Genomic DNA, 17,670 nt, shown 5'->3' with positions numbered 1-17,670 from the left:
TTAGTAGCGAGGAGACGCGATTTCACGGCCACGTGTATTTTGTATAGTCTGCACACACAGACAATGTATTTTGCATGTATTGTTGACTCAACAGGATAAAATAGCAGGTCACAATCATCCTGAGCCTGATGTACACATTTCCTTTACGGACCCTGAAAACAAATTTCTAACAACGCGTGTAGGGTAATCGCGTGTACTAGGTACACAGGTGACAACTGTACACGTATGTTCACACACAGGTGACATTTGAGCCTGTTTCCACCTCTGTTGGTCACTAAACTATGAAAACTGCCAGGCTCTAAATGGGAGTCCAGGAGTCAGGCGGGAACAGGAAGAAGATCACGCTGGGCAGTTGTGCAATAGGGAATTTCATGCACGATAACAAGAACAATTGCAAAACACCAGAACCACACCCTGGCTCAGCCAGCACTCCGCTCCGGCCTGGCAGCAGGCTGCCCAGCCCTGGGCTGCTGCCAGCTTTGTCCTTTGTCCTGCATCCCTGCCATAAGGACAGAGTTGATTCAGACCACTTACGTAGCCTCATCCCAATTTTAAAACTTTCTTCTGGTCCCAGAGTCTCTGAATGCGCTCTCGGTTTACTAGGCCACTCCTCCCACTGCAATGCGTATTTTTGCATCCTGTTATATGGAGTGGCAATGGAAAACAAGTATAGTATCCATAAGCCACCATTCCAAACACAGAGGATACAGTGGAGGAGACAGGAGCATTGGGAAGATGGTCTGGCGTGACAGTTACAGGGAGGACACAGTCCCTGCGACCACGGCGCGTGGAACCCACGTGTGTCAAGCTCTGCCCAGGGGCAGGCAGTCTTGGAAGGGGGTCTGCCATGCAGGGAAAGGCGGTGTGAGGCTGGTGGGCTGCTCCAAGGGCCCCTGCCCTGGCCAGTGGAGCGTGTGAGTCTGGAAATTCTGGGTTGACATGCTCCCACCATCGAATGCCTAGAGGAAGTCTGCAAACTTCTCGAGGTGCAAGTGAGATCAGCAAGCAGAAGTAGACAGAGAGAGGCAGACAGTTACTCCTGAATAGTCCCAGACCCAACTGAGCCTTAATTTCCATCTTTTCCAATGAACCACAGGATAATCCTGCATTACATGCAGGCCAGGTCTCCTGGCTAAGGAGTACAGATTCACAGTCCAGAAAACAGGGTGAGGACTAGCGCTCAACGCATGCGTCCCTCTTCTAGTGCTGAACTGATTAAGCCTTGTGAAATCTCAAGGACAGTCAGTAGTTTCTGGGTGTGTTTTATGGGGCACTGATGCTAGATCACAGCACACACGCCTCTCAGGTGTCTGTGGGCGTTGTGAGATGTCTGTCTGGCATATGATCTCCAGTCGCCCTGCATGGAAGGGAGCAAAGGACTAAGGTTCTCTCAGAATGACGGCCTGATGCTTCGGGGTGGTGGCGGGCACTGGCCACACAGCCTGCGTGAGGCTGTGGTAGGAAGCGAGTTGCATTCTGAGGGTCCTGGCGGCGAAGGCCGTGTCCAAACACACACATCTCTGGCACCCAGGGGCGTGAGACCAAGCACCAGCCCCACACTTCCCTGAAAGCAGGGCCCTAGACATTTGAGCAGACCAGGTCATTCAGACCCACCACCAGCACCTGCCCACACTTGGCCTTGCTTCTGCCCAGCTGGCCAGCAGGCCTCCGGAACTTTCCCTGGTCGTGGGTGGCTTGAAGGTACTGGTCAGCGCTGCTGTGCTGCTGGTCGCTGCTGGATGCTGCCGACATGGAGTCAGACTCTGTGAAGGCCGGCTTGACCAGGGCCTTCAGAGGGGGCTGCGGGTACTGGCCGTTTCGGGAACGTGGCTTTCTGTACACAGATGCGGGCTGGTCGGATTGGCACTCAAAGCCAAAATCCCCCGGCCTGCAGTATGTATTCCTCTGGTACCCAGGATTGAAAATGCCACTTTCTGACCTTTTGCCAATATAAACGTGAGGAGCCCCAGGGAGGTCAGTCAGAGAGCGGGTGGGGAGTGGCCACGGGACCAAGCCTCTCCTCAGCATGGCCTCCTCCTCTTCCTCACTCAGCTGTGGAGAGGGAGGCCGGTGGGGTACCCAGGACACGTGCTGGCACATGCCCCTGGGGTGCCGCTCCAAGTCACCAGAAGCATCTATCCTGAAATGCCTCCCTGGCCGGAACGGTGGCTGTGCTTTTCTGTGAGAGTTGTGTTCGTCCATGATGAGGTATTTGGGGGTCTGGGGTCTACGACCATGTGCCGTGGGGGCCGGGACCCTGGGCCCACAGCCAGGGGTGCTGACTGGCTCCTGCGTGTGCTGCGCACACGTCACGGGGGCGCAGGGTCTGCTCTGGTACAGGTCACCCGTGCTCGCACACAGCCCGCGTCGCCACCTGCAAACCAGGGTCGTTACCGATCTTAAGGTGCTCCGAGGTGTTCTGCGGCTGCACACACATGCGCACACACACACGTCTGTGGGAAACTGCACGGAATAGGTTTGTTCCGGAAGGCTCCGGGCCCTGGGACAAGGCAGCACCAACCTCCTTGTGGGGTTAGGGGAAGGGCCTTCTGCTCACACGTCTTACGATGGAGCCCTCGGCCTTGGACACGTGTGGGGAGCCAGCCTGAGGGGGCACACGTAGGAACGCTGCTACCTCCAAGCCCGTCCCAGAACCCCGGGCTAGCCCTCAGCTGCTCACTGGGGGGCGGGGGCTGCACCTGCTCCCAGGCTCCTCCCTGTGAGGGTGGGGGCGGGGGAGGGGAGCTGCACCTGCTCCCAGGCTCCTCCCTGTGAGGGTGGGGGAGGGGAGCTGCACCTGCTCCCAGGCTCCTCCCTGTGAGGGCGGGGGAGGGGAGCTGCACCTGCTCCCAGGCTCCTCCCTGTGAGGGCGGGGGAGGGGAGCTGCACCTGCTCCCAGGCTCCTCCCTGTGGGGGTGGGGGAGGGGAGCTGCTCCCAGGCTCCTCCCTGTGAGGGCGGGGGGGGAGAGGGGAGCTGCACCTGCTCCCAGGCTCCTCCCTGTGAGGGCGGGGGGGGAGGGGAGCTGCACCTGCTCCCAGGCTCCTCCCTGTGGGGGTGGGGGGGGAGGGGAGCTGCACCTGCTCCCAGGCTCCTCCCTGTGGGGGTGGGGGAGGGGGGGAGCTGCACCTGCTCCCAGGCTCCTCCCTGTGGGGGTGGAGGGGGAGGGGGAGCTGCACCTGCTCCCAGGCTCCTCCCTGTGAGGGCGGGGGGGGGGAGGGGGGAGCTGCACCTGCTCCCAGGCTCCTCCCTGTGGGGGTGGGGGGGGAGGGGGGAGCTGCACCTGCTCCCAGGCTCCTCCCTGTGAGGGTGGGGGAGGGGAGCTGCACCTGCTCCCAGGCTCCTCCCTGTGGGGGTGGGGGAGGGGAGCTGCACCTGCTCCCAGGCTCCTCCCTGTAGGGGTGGGGGAGGGGAGCTGCACCTGCTCCCAGGCTCCTCCCTGTGGGGGCGAGGGGGAGGGGAGCTGCACCTGCTCCCAGGCTCCTCCCTGTAGGGGTGGGGGAGGGGAGCTGCACCTGCTCCCAGGCTCCTCCCTGTGGGGGTGGGGGAGGGGAGCTGCACCTGCTCCCAGGCTCCTCCCTGTGGGGGAGGGGGGGAGGGGAGCTGCACCTGCTCCCAGGCTCCTCCCTGTGGGGGTGGGGGAGGGGAGCTGCTCCCAGGCTCCTCCCTGTGGGGGCGAGGGGGAGGGGGGAGCTGCACCTGCTCCCAGGCTCCTCCCTGTGGGGGCGGGGGAGGGGAGGGGAGCTGCACCTGCTCCCAGGCTCCTCCCTGTGGGGGTGGGGGAGGGGAGCTGCACCTGCTCCCAGGCTCCTCCCTGTGGGGGTGGGGGAGGGGAGCTGCACCTGCTCCCAGGCTCCTCCCTGTGAGGGCGGGGGGGGAGGGGGGAGCTGCACCTGCTCCCAGGCTCCTCCCTGTGGGGGTGGGGGAGGGGAGCTGCACCTGCTCCCAGGCTCCTCCCTGTGGGGGTGGGGGAGGGGAGCTGCACCTGCTCCCAGGCTCCTCCCTGTGGGGGTGGGGGGGAGGGGGGAGCTGCACCTGCTCCCAGGCTCCTCCCTGTGAGGGTGGGGGAGGGGAGCTGCACCTGCTCCCAGGCTCCTCCCTGTGGGGGTGGGGGAGGGGAGCTGCTCCCAGGCTCCTCCCTGTGAAGATGGAATGACCCGGAAGCCTGGCTGGGAATATTTGAAGCCCCCTTGTCAGCCCCCCACAGATAAGAGCACAGCTCATCATACAGTGAGACCTCTATCTCCAAATCTAGTCACAGGCTTCAAAAAAGAACAAGAGGGGGGGGCTGGGAAGGTGGCTCAGTGGTAGAGCGCTTGCCTCGCATGCATGAGGCCCTGGGTTCGATTCCTCAGCACCACGTAAGCAGAAAAAGCCGGAAGTGGCGCTGTGGCTTAAGTGGTAGAGCGCTGGCCTTGAGTTGAAGAGCTGAGGGACAGCGCCCAGGGCCTGAGTTCAGGCCCCACGACTGACAAACAAAAAAAAAAAAAGAAAAAAGAAAAGGAGTAAAGAGATGACCTTGATATTTATGTGTATTGCTACCACTGCGGCACGTGCAGTCAGGGCTAGGGAGATCTGTCACCCTGGGCATGTCCTATGTCCATGGAAGAGTCAGAGCTCCATGGCCACGCTGGTGGCCTCTCCACGGAGGAGACCACACCCAGGCACCAGCTGAAATACAGATCTTTCCGATAACACAGCCAGTCTTGGGCTAATGCAACCCCAAAACCCCAATGCACTCCCTAGACCACGGCAATGCACCCCTAGGTCACAGCAATGCACCCCTAGACCATGGCAATGCACCCCTAGATCACAGCAATGCACCCCTAGACCACGGCAATGCACCCCTAGGTCACAGCAATGCACCCCTAGACCTCGGCAATGCACCCCTAGACCACAGCAATGCACCCCTAGGTCACAGCAATGCACCCCTAGACCATGGCAATGCACCCCTAGACCACGGCAATGCACCCCTAGATGGTCACGGCAATGCACCCCTAGACCACGGCAATGCACCCCTAGATGGTTACGACAATGCACCCCGAGACCACGGCAATGCACCCCTAGACCATGGCAATGCACCCCGAGACCACGGCAATGCACCCCTAGACCATGGCAATGCACCCCTAGATCACGGCAATGCACCCCTAGACCATGGCAATGCACCCCGAGACCACGGCAATGCACCCCTAGATCACGGCAATGCACCCCTAGATGGTCACGGCAATGCACCCCTAGACCATGGCAATACACCCCCTAGGCTGCCAGGAAGGGTTGATTGAGGTACATAGAAGATGCGGGGGGAGGGGTCCAGTTCACAGTTCACAGTTCACGCCCCCCGCTCCCCAGCTCTCCTCTGAGATCTTAGGCCAGGGCACCACCCTTCTCAACCCACGGCCGGTCTGCTGACAACCGGAGCATCATGGTTCTGGCTGATGACTTAGGACACTGGGGCCACCTCAACTTCCTGCCCTGTCTGGGCCCACGCAGGGAGCTGGCTTCCCGTGCCACGGAAGGCTCACCTGTTGGTATGGTGTTCTGGCCTCCGTTTGGAGCCATCAGGCAGAGGTGAGCAGCGACCACCATGCCCCAGCCCAGGACTCGGGGGCACAGGGTGGGCGATTGTCTCTACTTTGCCACTTTTGCTGCTCAGGGAGTCAAAACGGGCCACGATCCCACTGTCGTGGGCGGAGGCCAGCTGGCTGGGGCCGTCCCGGGGAAGCCGCTTGCTGCTCTCCTCCTGCGTCTGGATTCTCACTGCAGGCACAAGAAGGGCCAGGGGAAGGGACTCAGGAGGGACGGGCCCGGATGCGCCTCCTGGCGGGGTGTGAAGGAACACCACTGGCACTTGGGGATTCAGCCGGTGGTGGGCCTGGAACCATGTCCTGCTCTATTTTGAGACACTGGATTCTGGCATTTTCAAAAGATACTCACCCTCTATCATTTGGGCAGCCTTTTTCTTATCTTCAGATCTTGCCTAAAATGTAAATGAATGTCAGGGTTGTTTTGGATTTAGCGGGAAGCAGTAAAAAAAAAATCATGTTATGGGGAGTAAAAGATCTGTGAATCATGGTTTGTACCTTGGGCTGTGCCAAACTACTACCGTTGGTGAGAGCAGAGCACGTTGGTCTAAGGCCTCTTGATTGAGGAAATGGGCACAGACACGGGGCCTCACACTCAGCTGGTTTCATTTAGGGCTGGCTACTCAGCCGCCACCTTAGATTCTCCCAGCCCAGGCCGAGAGCCCTCACCGGTGCCGGCCAGGAGCGGAAAGGTTTGATGTTCAGATCTTTACGCTTGGACACAATATATAAACACAGAATTCGTTTTCCCTTTGGATGTACTCACAAGCTTTGAAGGTAATTTTACGCGTGAGATGAAGTGCCACCGTGTGGAATGTCCACTTGTGGCCTTGTGCTGGTGCTCCTCGGGTTTCTGGAGCATTTCAACTTTGGGATTTTTTTTTTTAGATTAGAGGTGTCTGACCTGCACGGCTGGCCTGAGTCACGACGGGAAATGTATGGATCAACCATGGAGTTTCGCAGCACAGAACCTCTCTGCGACTCCAAATGCATTTCCAATTGGACCTTTCACAAGACTAGCTCCTGTTTCTTTGCATGAACTGATATTTATAGGGATTTTTTTTTGTCAGTCATGGGTCTTGAACTCAGGGCCTGGGTGCTGTCCCTCAGCTCTTCAGCGCCTCAAGACTAGCGCTTTACCACTGGAGCCACAGCGCTACTTCTGGTTTTCTGGTGGTTCATTGGAGATAAAGAGTCTCACGGACATTCCTGCCCAGGCTGGCTTTGAACCGTGATCCTCAGAGCTCAGCCTCCTGAGTGGCTAGGATGGCAGGCGTGAGCTGCCAGCACTGGGGGCGGGGGGATTTTTTTTTTTTTTAACTGTAAAGAGTGGAAGGCCCTTTCTGCACAAGGCCAGGGAGCAAAGGGAGGCTGAGACACCTGTCACCTTGACAGAGGATGGGGAGGGGCCTCTTCTCCTCTTTCCCAGCCGGCTGGGACCCACGGAGGAGCTTGGCATAGGAGGGCTCTGTGTGACCGGCACAGGTGTGGGCATGTTCAAGGCACCAGCCCCTCACAGAGCAGAGGGAAGATGAGTAGGCTTGTCTCTGGAAAATGTGGGCTGCCGCTCATACTCCCAGAGAGCGCCACCTGGAGGTCTGAGGGACCCAGACCTCCCAGGGCCCGGTCAATGCAATACTTGCATTTTGTATCTGCATCCGGAGCTGTTGGTTGCTGAGCCTGAGTGACCGGGCAATGCTCTGCAGGTAGTAGATGAGCATGCTAGGAGAGACGGCCAGAAGTTGAGTGCCACACAGCCTGGGGCTCCCGGGCCCAGTGCCCTGCCCACGCAGCCCGGGGGCTCCCAGCCCAGCGCCCTGCCCATGCAGCCTGGGGGCTCCCAGCCCAGCGCCCTGCCCACGCAGCCCGGGGGATCCCAGCCCAGCGCCCTGCCCACGCAGCCCGGGGCTCCCGGGCCCAGCGCCCTGCCCACACAGCCCCGGGGGCTCCCGGGCCCAGCGCCCTGCCCACACAGCCCGGGGGCTCCCAGCCCAGCGCCCTGCCCACACAGCCCGGGGGATCCCAGCCCAGCGCCCTGCCCACGCAGCCCGGGGGCTCCCGGGCCCAGCGCCCTGCCCACGCAGCCCGGGGCTCCCAGCCCAGCGCCCTGCCCACGCAGCCCGGGGCTCCCAGCCCAGCGCCCTGCCCACACAGGCGGCGGAAAGCAAGCCGGGGCCCCACGTGGGAGCCCCACCCCACCATGGTGAGCCAGGCACGCCCACGCCCAGGAGCCCTGGGGAGGAGCCTGGGCTGCGTCTGCCTTCTCAGCCTCCCTCAGGGCCTGGGCTCTGCACACACTCTGCCCGTGACACGCAGGACCTGGGCTCTGCACACGCTCTGCCCGTGACACGCAGGCAACAGGGCAGCGAGAACCAGCTGGGCTTTAAGCCACAGCAGCCGAGCTGGGAAGCTCCCCTCTGAGACTGCATCCCTGGGGAGTACTAAGTGCTCAGTCCCACTGGCTCCTACGGCGGGCACCCAGATGCCACTGGTGCCCCCCACGGGAGCCCAGATGCCACTGACGGATCCGCAGCTACCCCGTGCAGTGGCGTCCCCTTGCTGTGCTGGGGCTCAGAGGCTCCCCCCCAGCGGCGGTGCCTGACTCAGAATCCCTGCATGGACCCCCCGGCTCAGCCCCTCATTCCATGCATAGCCGTCTCGTGACCAATGCGTGTCTGTCCCAGAGGTGGGCAGGGTGGCACTCACAAGAGAAGCAGCACCGCTGGCAGGATGACCACGGGGCTGGTGACGTGGCCCGCCGCGGAGCGGAGCCACACCGGGAAGTCGCTCTCCATCGTCTCCGACAGGATGTCGTAAATCTTCTCTTGTCCGCTGTGAGGGAGGAAGCGGTCCAGATTTTATTGCTTTCGGCAGCGGGAAGCAGCAAGCCATCAAAATGTCTGGAAGCTGAACCTCAAGATCAGCTACAAAAGGCAGAGGTAGACATGTAAAGGGAAGAACCCCATGGTATTCCCAAATACGTCTGCAAGGCAGACATCTATGGGCTGGAAGAGGTGGAAATCAGCAGCAGTGTGCTTGTGTGTTACCGGCACACAAAGACGGATGGATTAGTTTTATGACGTGTTGGCTGTGAGGATTGAGCCCGAGCCTGGTCTTGCACTTTGCCACTTCACCTCACCAGAGGGGAGACTGCCTGTCGCCGAGGACGGAGGCTGTGCTGGGTTCAGGAGAGGCAGGGCTGACCTCTCTGCACCCAGCTTTCTGGCTCGAGGCGGGAGGGGAAGTCAAAGCAACGCCCCGGACAGTTTCCTGGCCACTGGCAGCCAGCCGCACCCACCTGAACGGCCCACAGTTCTGAGACGGCTTGTAGCGGGCAATGGCGAAGATGGTGGGCAGCATGCACAGGAAGAGCATGAAGAGGAGCATCGCCAGGTAGAAGTTGTTGGACCTGCGGGAGATCGGATGCCGTGAGATGAGTTCAGAGGCAGATGCCCAAAGGGCCCAGGAAGCCACAGTCACCCCAACTGGATGCAGGCAGGAAGGTCCTCTTCTCAGTGCCCCCTGGCAGCGGATGTGACACAGTCTCACACAGCTCAGGCTTCCAGAAATCAATGTTCAAGGCAACCCGGGGCCCCTCCAGCCCACCCCGGCCATCTCATAAACACGCTGAGCACCTGCACACACGCCTTGGGAGCAGCCCCAGGTGACCTTGTCCTGCAGGTTGAAATGTTTGAGAGTCACGGATATGGATGGGCACACAATTAAATGAGACACCAAAGCAAGGTAGCCGAGCCTTCCATGTGGCATTGGAAATGATGTTATAAACCCAACACAACTCAGGAGAAGGGACACTGTGTGGAACGCATTCCCACAGGGGCGCGGGGAACCGGAGCCGTTGCTGGTTCTGGGGCACAAAATGGCCCCAGGGCCGGTGGCCTGCAGCTCCGCGGCCCGGCTGGGCAGAAGCAGAGCGAGCCACAGCCCTCGGCTGCAGCGCAGATGGACAGGGATGCGTTCTCTGTGAGATGAGGCTCAGAGACAGGACACGAGTGAACACAGCTGACACAAAGCCACACACACACATGCACACGCACACACATGCACGCACACACATGCACGCACACACATGCACGCACACACATGCACATGCACGCACACACATGCACGCACACACATGCACGCACACATGCACATGCACGCACACACATGCACACACACACATGCACGCGCGCACACACACACACACACACTGCCCAGAGGAGAGACCCCGCACACCCAGCCCCGCCCCGCGGCACCCACACTCTGTTTCTTTGTCCTGGGTGTGAAGTGCATGTTGGTGTCAAGCTACTTAACACTTACAATGCTGTAGTTTTCCTACCTAATCATTAAATGTCATTAAAAAGTCTTAAAAACAGGTGGGTGCTGGTGGCTCACGCCTGTAATCCTAGCTACTCAGGGTCATGGTTCAAAGCCAGCCTGGGCAGGAAAGTCCATGAGACTCTTATCTCCAATAAACTACTCAGAAGACCAGAAGTGGCGCTGTGGCTCAAGTGGTGGAGCGCTCGCCTTGAGCTGAAGAGCTGAGGGACAGCGCCCAGGCCCAGAGTTCAGGCCCCACAGACATGTCTTGAGTTTCAGCCAGTGCCGGGGGTGAGTGGTGGGCAGTGCTTTGTGGAGGGAAGAGGAGAGGACAGGACGGGTTGGGGGCCCCTGGCGGGGGCCAGGCACAGGGTGGCCCCACCCCATCCGCCCTCCTCGCAGACCGCGTTCCCGCTGACCTGGACGCCCGGAACACCTGCTGGTGGGGCACATTGCAGGTGAGCACAGCCCAGCTCCGCAGGTACATGAGGCCGATGAGCTTGAGCACGTTGAACGCTGGCAGGCACGGGGAGAAGAAGGCCCCCATCCTGAGGCACAGGAAGGTCAGCTGGCGCGGCCTCCCTGGCCAGGCTCAGGAGGAGCCGGGCTGGGGCTCTGAGACCCACACCCTCGGCCTGAGGACATGGGAAAGTCCCTGCAAGGTCTGAGACCTCAACTTCCACTTTTGGGGAACAGGACAGGTGAGCAAGAAGGGGAGGGTGGTTCAGGGGTGGAGCGCCCAAACCCCGGACCCTCAAAAAGTGAGCGAGTGAAACCGCTCAGGTTTTATGCCTTACGGAGGGGAGACAGAAGTGCCATTGTTTAGGGCAGGGGAGGCCCGGCTCCCCGGCCTCTGTGTCCTCGGCCCGGGCCGGGCCTGCACTGTTCACACTGGTCAGGTCCCTTCAGACCGACCAGCGTTCCAGCCGCATCGCGTGTGAGCAGCCATGGGCGGCCGGTGCTCACCAGATCATCCCTTGGTTGTACACGAGGTGCAGCACGTTCTCAGCTATTTTGAACTCCCCGTATTCAGGCTAGAAGAGGGCAAGAGACTCCGTATGACGAAGGGGCTCACCGCCGCGTGGGGGCGGTGGGGCGCGTCGCCCAGCTGGGCCGGCCGCTTCCTGGGGAGCCCGCAGCCCCCCATGCAGCAGGGGACTCACAAACTTGCTCTCCAGGTCCCAGCACCAGTAGTCGCTTAAGTAGCGAACGAAAAGCCCCCGGAAGAAGTCGATGAGCAGGATACTTGCCACGGTGAAGAGCATGTCGATGACAGATAGCTTCAGCATCTCCTGTGACACAGGAATGGGCTGCAGGGCTGCCCTCCCTCCCGCTGCCCTCCCTCCCGCAGCTGCCCAGCCTCCAGCTGCTCCTCCCAGCCTTCCCCCCCGCCCTCCTCGCTCGGTCCCTTCTCAGGGCTGACCAGGGGCCACTGGGGTGGTCTTTGTTTCCCACCTTTACACAGCAGGGTAGCTGGAGGGAGGAACTTCCCAACTGAGGGGTTGTTAGTTCAAATTTGGATGTTGATAGCTGAGGCCACCTTAGGTGAAACTAGGAAGTAACCTGAGACGGGGCCGGGCTCTGAGTGCAGGGCTCAGCCACGGAGCTGCCCCGGGTGGGGACCGCCAGGCCAGGGCCGGGCTCTGAGTGCAGGGCTCAGCCACAGAGCTGCCCCGGGTGGGGACCGCCAGGCCAGGGCCGGGCTCTGAGTGCAGGGCTCAGCCACGGAGCTGCCCCGGGTGGGGACTGCCAGGTGAAGCCTGGAGGCAGAGTCTGTGGGGACAGACTTTGGAGAGGTGTCTCCGCTGAGTCTTTATTCTGCTCTTCGCTCTCATGCTCTCACGACAGTTACCACCGCTTCAGTTTCCACGTGGCCAGAAGGACCCCAGGGACCCTGCCTGGCCCACACAAGCCACCGCGCCACGCTCCGCCTGACTGTCGCATTGATGGAAACCCCACCGAACTATGCTCGCTTCGTTATGAAGCAGGTGGCAACCCCTCAGAGAGGCCTGGGGCTGTGATGATGCAGAGGTGAGGGCCCCCGTAGGGGTGAGGGGGTGAGGGGGTGAGGGCCCCCGTAGGGGTGAGGGGGTGAGGGCCCCCGTAGGGGTGAGGGGGTGAGGGCCCTGTCGGGTGAGGGGGTGAGGTCTCCCGTAGGGGTGAGGGGGTGAGGGCCCCCGTAGGGGTGAGGGGGTGAGGGGGTGAGGGCCCCCGTAGGGGTGAGGGGGTGAGGGCCCCCGTAGGGGTGAGGGGGTGAGGGGGTGAGGGCCCCCGTAGGGGTGAGGGGGTGAGGGCCCCCGTAGGGGTGAGGGGGTGAGGGCCCCCGTAGGGGTGAGGGGGTGAGGGCCCTGTCGGGTGAGGGGGTGAGGTCTCCCGTAGGGGTGAGGGGGTGAGGGCCCCCGTAGGGGTGAGGGGGTGAGGGGGTGAGGGCCCCCGTAGGGGTGAGGGGGTGAGGGCCCCCGTAGGGGTGAGGGGGTGAGGGCCCCCGTAGGGGTGAGGGGGTGAGGGCCCTGTGGGGTGAGGGGGTGAGGGCCCCCGCAGGGGTGAGGGGGTGAGGGCCCCCGTAGGGGTGAGGGGGTGAGGGCCCCCGTAGGGGTGAGGGGGTGAGGGCCCTGTCGGGTGAGGGGGTGAGGTCTCCCGTAGGGGTGAGGGGGTGAGGGCCCCCGTAGGGGTGAGGGGGTGAGGGGGTGAGGGGGTGAGGGCCCTGTGGGGTGAGGGGGTGAGGGCCCTGTGGGGTGAGGGGGTGAGGGCCCTGTGGGGTGAGGGCCCCCGCAGGGGTGAGGGGGTGAGGGCCCCCGCAGGGGTGAGGGGGTGAGGGCCCCCGTAGGGGTGAGGGGGTGAGGGGGTGAGGGCCCCCGCAGGGGTGAGGGGGTGAGAGGGCCCCCGCAGGGGTGAGGCACCCACCTGGCCGACGTAGGTCTCCCAGCACTGGTCCTGGGGGCTCTGGGGGGACAGTGCGGTGCCGTTGGGCCCGGGGAGGGATGTGGGGTAAGCCGGCACTAGCGTCTGTTCCAGGCCCCAGGTGCTGTTCCTCCCGAGTCCTGCCCCTGGCCTCGCGGGTGGTGTGGACCATGTTCCATCCTCGTAGGTCGCCCTGGTCGCGAAGAAGGCGGTGGGATCCACCCGGGGACGCGTGCCGTTCCCCGCAGAAGCGTCCTGGGGAGAGACGCACTGCTCAGGAGTCATCTCCCAGCCCTCCCTCCCCTTCCCCGTCCTAGAGACGCAGACGCTGCCTGTGGTGCCGATAAGGGTCGGAGGCCCCCGGGAGTCCCCGGTGAGGCTGGCACTCAAGCGGGTGGAGACCATTCGCAGATGCTGCTCCGGGGCCCACCCAGGTCTGGGCCTCAAAGCCTTGATGCAGAAAAATGGCTCCCCACAGCCCTGTCAGCCTCCACCTCACGGCCCGGCTAGCACCCGGGCGAGGGGCCTCAGGAAGCCGCTCCGCTGCGGTCTGGGTGGCCGGCCTGGCCGGTGGGCCCACGGACACTCATGGAGAGGCCTGCTGGACCTCTCGCCCTGCGCTGGCCGTGGGATTCGTCTCCTGGATGGTCCGTGGAGTCCCGCAGCCGCTGCTGTGCCTGTGGCCATTTGTGAGGGCTGCCCTCAGCGTTCCCCAGGGCACCCAGCGGGCCAGCCGAGCAAAGGCACAGACGCGTCAGCGCCCCGACCTCAGCTCCGCCACTTACCAGCCAGGAGCCTGCCCCAGGGACTCGCCCGGGGTGTGGGCCGATCTCCCCGCCCTTACCCGCTGCCTGGCCCTGGACACGGCTTGTGGCCAAGTGTTAGCTGTGGACCTGACTTCCACTCACCCCAGTGCTCATGCTGTTCACCTTGTCCAGGAGGGCGATGATCAGGCTGTAGAGGTTCCCCAGGTACAGCACGAGGACCCTGGAGACAGAGCCCCTCAGGAACAAGCCTGCCCCACGCAGGCCCCCACGCCCAGGCCCCCGACCAGCCCCGTCCTTGATGCACCGGACAGCCTTTAAATCACCCAGCTGCTGTAAAACCAGTTCACCACGGGCCCCGGGTGGTCTGTGAGCCCCTCTGCATCTGCCACCCCAGCTCAGAGTGTCAGGGATCCCAGCGTCGTTGGCTGGTGGCTCACACTTATAATCCCGGGTACTCTAGAAGCAGAGACTGGGAGGGTTGTGCTTTGAGGCCAGACTGGACAGAAAGTTAGTGAGACCCTCTCTCCACCAGTCATTTGATGTTCTACATTAGAAAGCCACTGCAGGGGAGGCTGGGATAGGAGGATTGCTGTCTGAGGCAGCCCCAGGCAAAAACCATGACTCTATCTGAAAAATAACTAAAGAGACAAGGCTGGCGGGGTGGGCAAGCAGCAGAATATCAGAGAAAAAAGAACAAAAAGGAAGGAAGGGAGGGAAGAGGAGGGGAGGGGAGGGCAGGGGAGGGGAGGGCAGGGGAGAAGACAGCCTAGTGCCACAGAAGGTGTGGAGGCCGGCGGTGGGAAGGGCGTGTGTGCCGTGCGTGTGTGTGCCGTGCGTTCTGGCTGAAGCGTGTCCCCTCGCACCACAGCACGGATCCTCACACTGCTACAATCTCCATCCAAGGGGCAGTGCGCCGGATCGCAGAGGCCGCTGGCTGAAACCAGCCTCCCGAGGGAGCGCGGGTCCCGTCTCTGCCCTGCCTGGGGTCAGAGCTAAGGCCGCCGCCGCCCTCTGCCGAGGAGTTAACGGAACGGAAGCGGCGTCTTGCTCTTAGCATCAGAATCATCCCTGATTCGTCTGGGCCGGGTCTCTCTGCGTCTCTGTTTCTCTAGTTTTAAGCATGACTGAAGAGGCCAATCTGTGTAATAGGATTGCGTTTAGACTAAATGCAATCACGGAATCGATTCTCTCCATGGCTGCCGGGGAGGAGCAGGGGAGGGCGCCGCTCGCCCAGGTCAGGGAGGGCACCCAGGGCCGGGAGTCTGGGCCCAGCCTCATTTCCGGTTGACCCTGGGTGCTGAGGTTTTGCCCAACCTCTTGCTCTGCACCTCTGAAATGGCTGTTGGTGGATTGCGCCCTTCAAATGAGATCTGTTGGAACAAGAGCCAGCTTTGGCCAGTGCTCCTGGCTGAGACTCACACCTGGCCTGGACACATCCTCTCCTCCGAGATGCTGGCTGACTCCTGTGGGAGCAAGTGTGGGGGCAGTGGGAGGAGGGAGGGCCGGCCCGTCCCAGCTCTGGAAGTGTGCGGGGCTTGCTCTGACAGCGCGGCTCCCGCCGCTGACCACCCAGAGCCCCAGCGGCTCCAGGCAAACCTGGAAGAATCTCTGATCTGACCTTGTGGGAGCTATTAGCAGAGCAGTCTGTTCCTCTGTTGTCTGGAAAATTCCTTCCCAGCAGAGGACAATAGTGAGGAAAACCAGACCTGCCTTCCACCACCTTGCGCTTCCTTTTTGTTTGTTCCCTGCCTACTTTTCTGCTTCTCCTCCTCTTCCTCCTCCTGCTCCTCCTCCCCTCTCCTGTCCCTTCTTCTGCTCCTTCTCCTGTTCCTCTTCTTCCTCCTGCTTCTCCTCCTCCTCCTCCCTTGCCCCCATTTCCTCTTCCTCATTATCTATGTGTCTAGTCACGTACCCAGTTTTCCCTCCGTGTCATTCTGGCCCCCTTCCCCGCCTCCTCTCCTCTCTCTCCTGTCCTGTGCACCAAAGGTACAGATGTGTGTGCACAGGCGTGTGGCGGTGCCAGGGAGAAGCCAGCCCTGCCCTTGCTCCAGGGACATGCTCGCCAGCTGGGATGGCCGATGGCTGACCGTGGAGGGGCCTTTGTCCGGGGCTGCTGTACCTCGCCAGCTGGAAACGCAGTGTGGTCCGAGGGTGGTACATCTCCAGAGCGGCGATGAGGTCAAAGGCAGAGGGTGCTAGCATGGTGACGAGAGAGACCACCACACTCACCTGCGGAGAGAAGGCGTGCCAAGCCTGCGCCCAGGGGTCCCCGTGCCGGCTGGGCCTGTGCCCAGGGGTCCCCGTGCCGGCCGGGCCTGTGCCCAGGGGTCCCCGTGCCTGCCGGGCCTGTGCCCCCCGCAAGCCCCCATGCCCGCTAGGCCTGTGCCCCCGCCAGCCCCGTGCCTGCCGGGCCTGTGCCCCCCGCAAGCCCCCGTGCCCGCCGGGCCTGTGGCCCCCACAAACCCGTGCCGGCTCCTCAAGGGCCTGTGCCAGCCTCTCCTGCCTTCATGTGGTCTCCAAGCCCACAGCTGGGCAGAGGAGATCTGTCGTGGGCGCGGAGTTCCTACACAGAAAGCCCCCCAGTCTGCACTGGCCATCCTTCTCCAAACCCTCCGCTGTGACTCTGCCCCCTCTGCGTCTCTCCCTGGGTTCCGAGTGCGCCCTGCGAGCCATGGGCTGCCCAGCAGCATTTTGGCCACACTTTCCAATTACCACCTTATTTATTTATACTTTCTTATCCTAGGATGGAAGATGGAAGTAACTGTGATCATTACAAATAGAAAAGGGAAGGCAGAGAGGTAATTTAATATTCTTTCTGTACATGGAAGATTAATTATCTAGAGAATTATGTCTGGCTCTTGTTTCTCCATTCTTATGGCAAAAGGAAGGAGAGTTCTGGCTGCTACACATGGTGTTTGAACTAAATTCAATAATTTCTTCACTATATCTGTCCATAAAAGCATCTGTCCATAAAAATGCACACATCTACATAATGCACTTGACTGATAAGACAGAAAGGTGTGGTATCAGGTTTGATCAATTATTGTACCTTGGTGAATACATTTAGGCTAAATTAATAATCACTTCATTGCTTGCATGTATTTTTTGTACAATGCTCACTGTTACCTAGTGGCTGCTGTGTTATCTCAGGAAGTGCTCACGGTCAACCTTTCTGACAACCGCCTTCTAACAGATGTCAAGAATTCTACTTGTGTAATTTCCCACTTGTGGATTGGCAGGAAGGGCTGGCCCAGGCCACCTGTGCGGGGCCAGATCTGGAGGCCTAGGGACGTCTCTGCCCGTGGACGGTGTGCAGCCCTTGATGCATGTCAGGGGCAGGCATGCAAGTCTGCAGGCAGGGCTGGTTTCTGAGTGCGGAGGCGGGAAGGACGGGAGGAGCGAGAGGGACGGGGGGGGGAGAGGGGGAGAGGAGAGGGGAGGAGGGACGGGGAGAGGGGAGGGGAGGGGAGGAGGGATGGGGAGGGGGGAGAGGGGAGGGGAGGAGGGACAGGGAGGGGTGGAGAGGGGAGGGGAGGGGGAGAGGGGAGGGGAGGAGGGACGGGGAGGGGGGAGAGGGGGAGAGGAGAGGGGAGGAGGGACGGGGAGAGGGGAGGGGAGGAGGGACAGGGAGGGGTGGAGAGGGGAGGGGAGGGGGAGAGGGGAGGGGAGGAGGGGCGGGGAGGGGGGAGAGGGGAGGGGAGGAGGGGCGGGGAGCAGGGGAGAGGGGAGGGGGGAGAGGGGAGGGGAGGAGGGACAGGGAGGGGTGGAGAGGGGAGGGGAGGGGGAGAGGGGAGGGGAGGAGGGGCGGGGAGGGGGGAGAGGGGAGGGGAGGAGGGGCGGGGAGCAGGGGAGGAGAGGGGGGAGGGGGGGGGAGGGGAGGGGACCCCTGCAAAGCACCAACAGCGAAGCTCAAAGCCCAAAGGTGTTCTGACACACAGACCGGCAGATGGCGTAGCGCTTCGCAGCCCTTGTGGCCTGCGCTGAGTCCCTGGAGCTTGTGTCTAGGATGTCCTGAGCAGTCTAGGGACAGGTCCCGACAGGCTCCAGCAGTTACCTCATTCCTTTCCCAAAGTGTCAGCTCCTTCTTTGACCGCTCCAGCCT

At 61.8% G+C, this 17,670-nt stretch overlaps 1 protein-coding gene across 1 annotated transcript; it reads right to left on the bottom strand.

Annotated features, from left to right (window-relative positions):
• Positions 1 to 87: 87 nt before the first annotated feature.
• Tmc3 (transmembrane channel like 3) lies at positions 88 to 17,667 on the bottom strand (the record flags this gene model as incomplete). Its single annotated transcript, XM_070011506.1, has 13 exons — positions 88 to 2,374; positions 5,521 to 5,755; positions 5,933 to 5,975; positions 7,224 to 7,302; positions 8,287 to 8,412; positions 8,879 to 8,989; positions 10,320 to 10,448; positions 10,867 to 10,934; positions 11,064 to 11,192; positions 12,805 to 13,056; positions 13,710 to 13,788; positions 15,688 to 15,797; positions 17,623 to 17,667. Coding segments are annotated over 13 exons (2,202 nt in total), but the record flags the coding sequence as incomplete, so codon positions are not given.
• Between the last annotated feature and the right edge of the window lie 3 nt (positions 17,668 to 17,670).

Source organism: Dipodomys merriami, unplaced genomic scaffold, assembly GCF_024711535.1.
Source record: "Dipodomys merriami isolate MVZ:Mamm:240054 unplaced genomic scaffold, mDipMer1.0.p SCAF_823, whole genome shotgun sequence".
Lineage (NCBI taxonomy): Eukaryota > Metazoa > Chordata > Mammalia > Rodentia > Heteromyidae > Dipodomys > Dipodomys merriami.
Note: the sequence above shows the minus strand (reverse complement) of the source record. Positions and strands in the feature narration are given on the sequence as shown.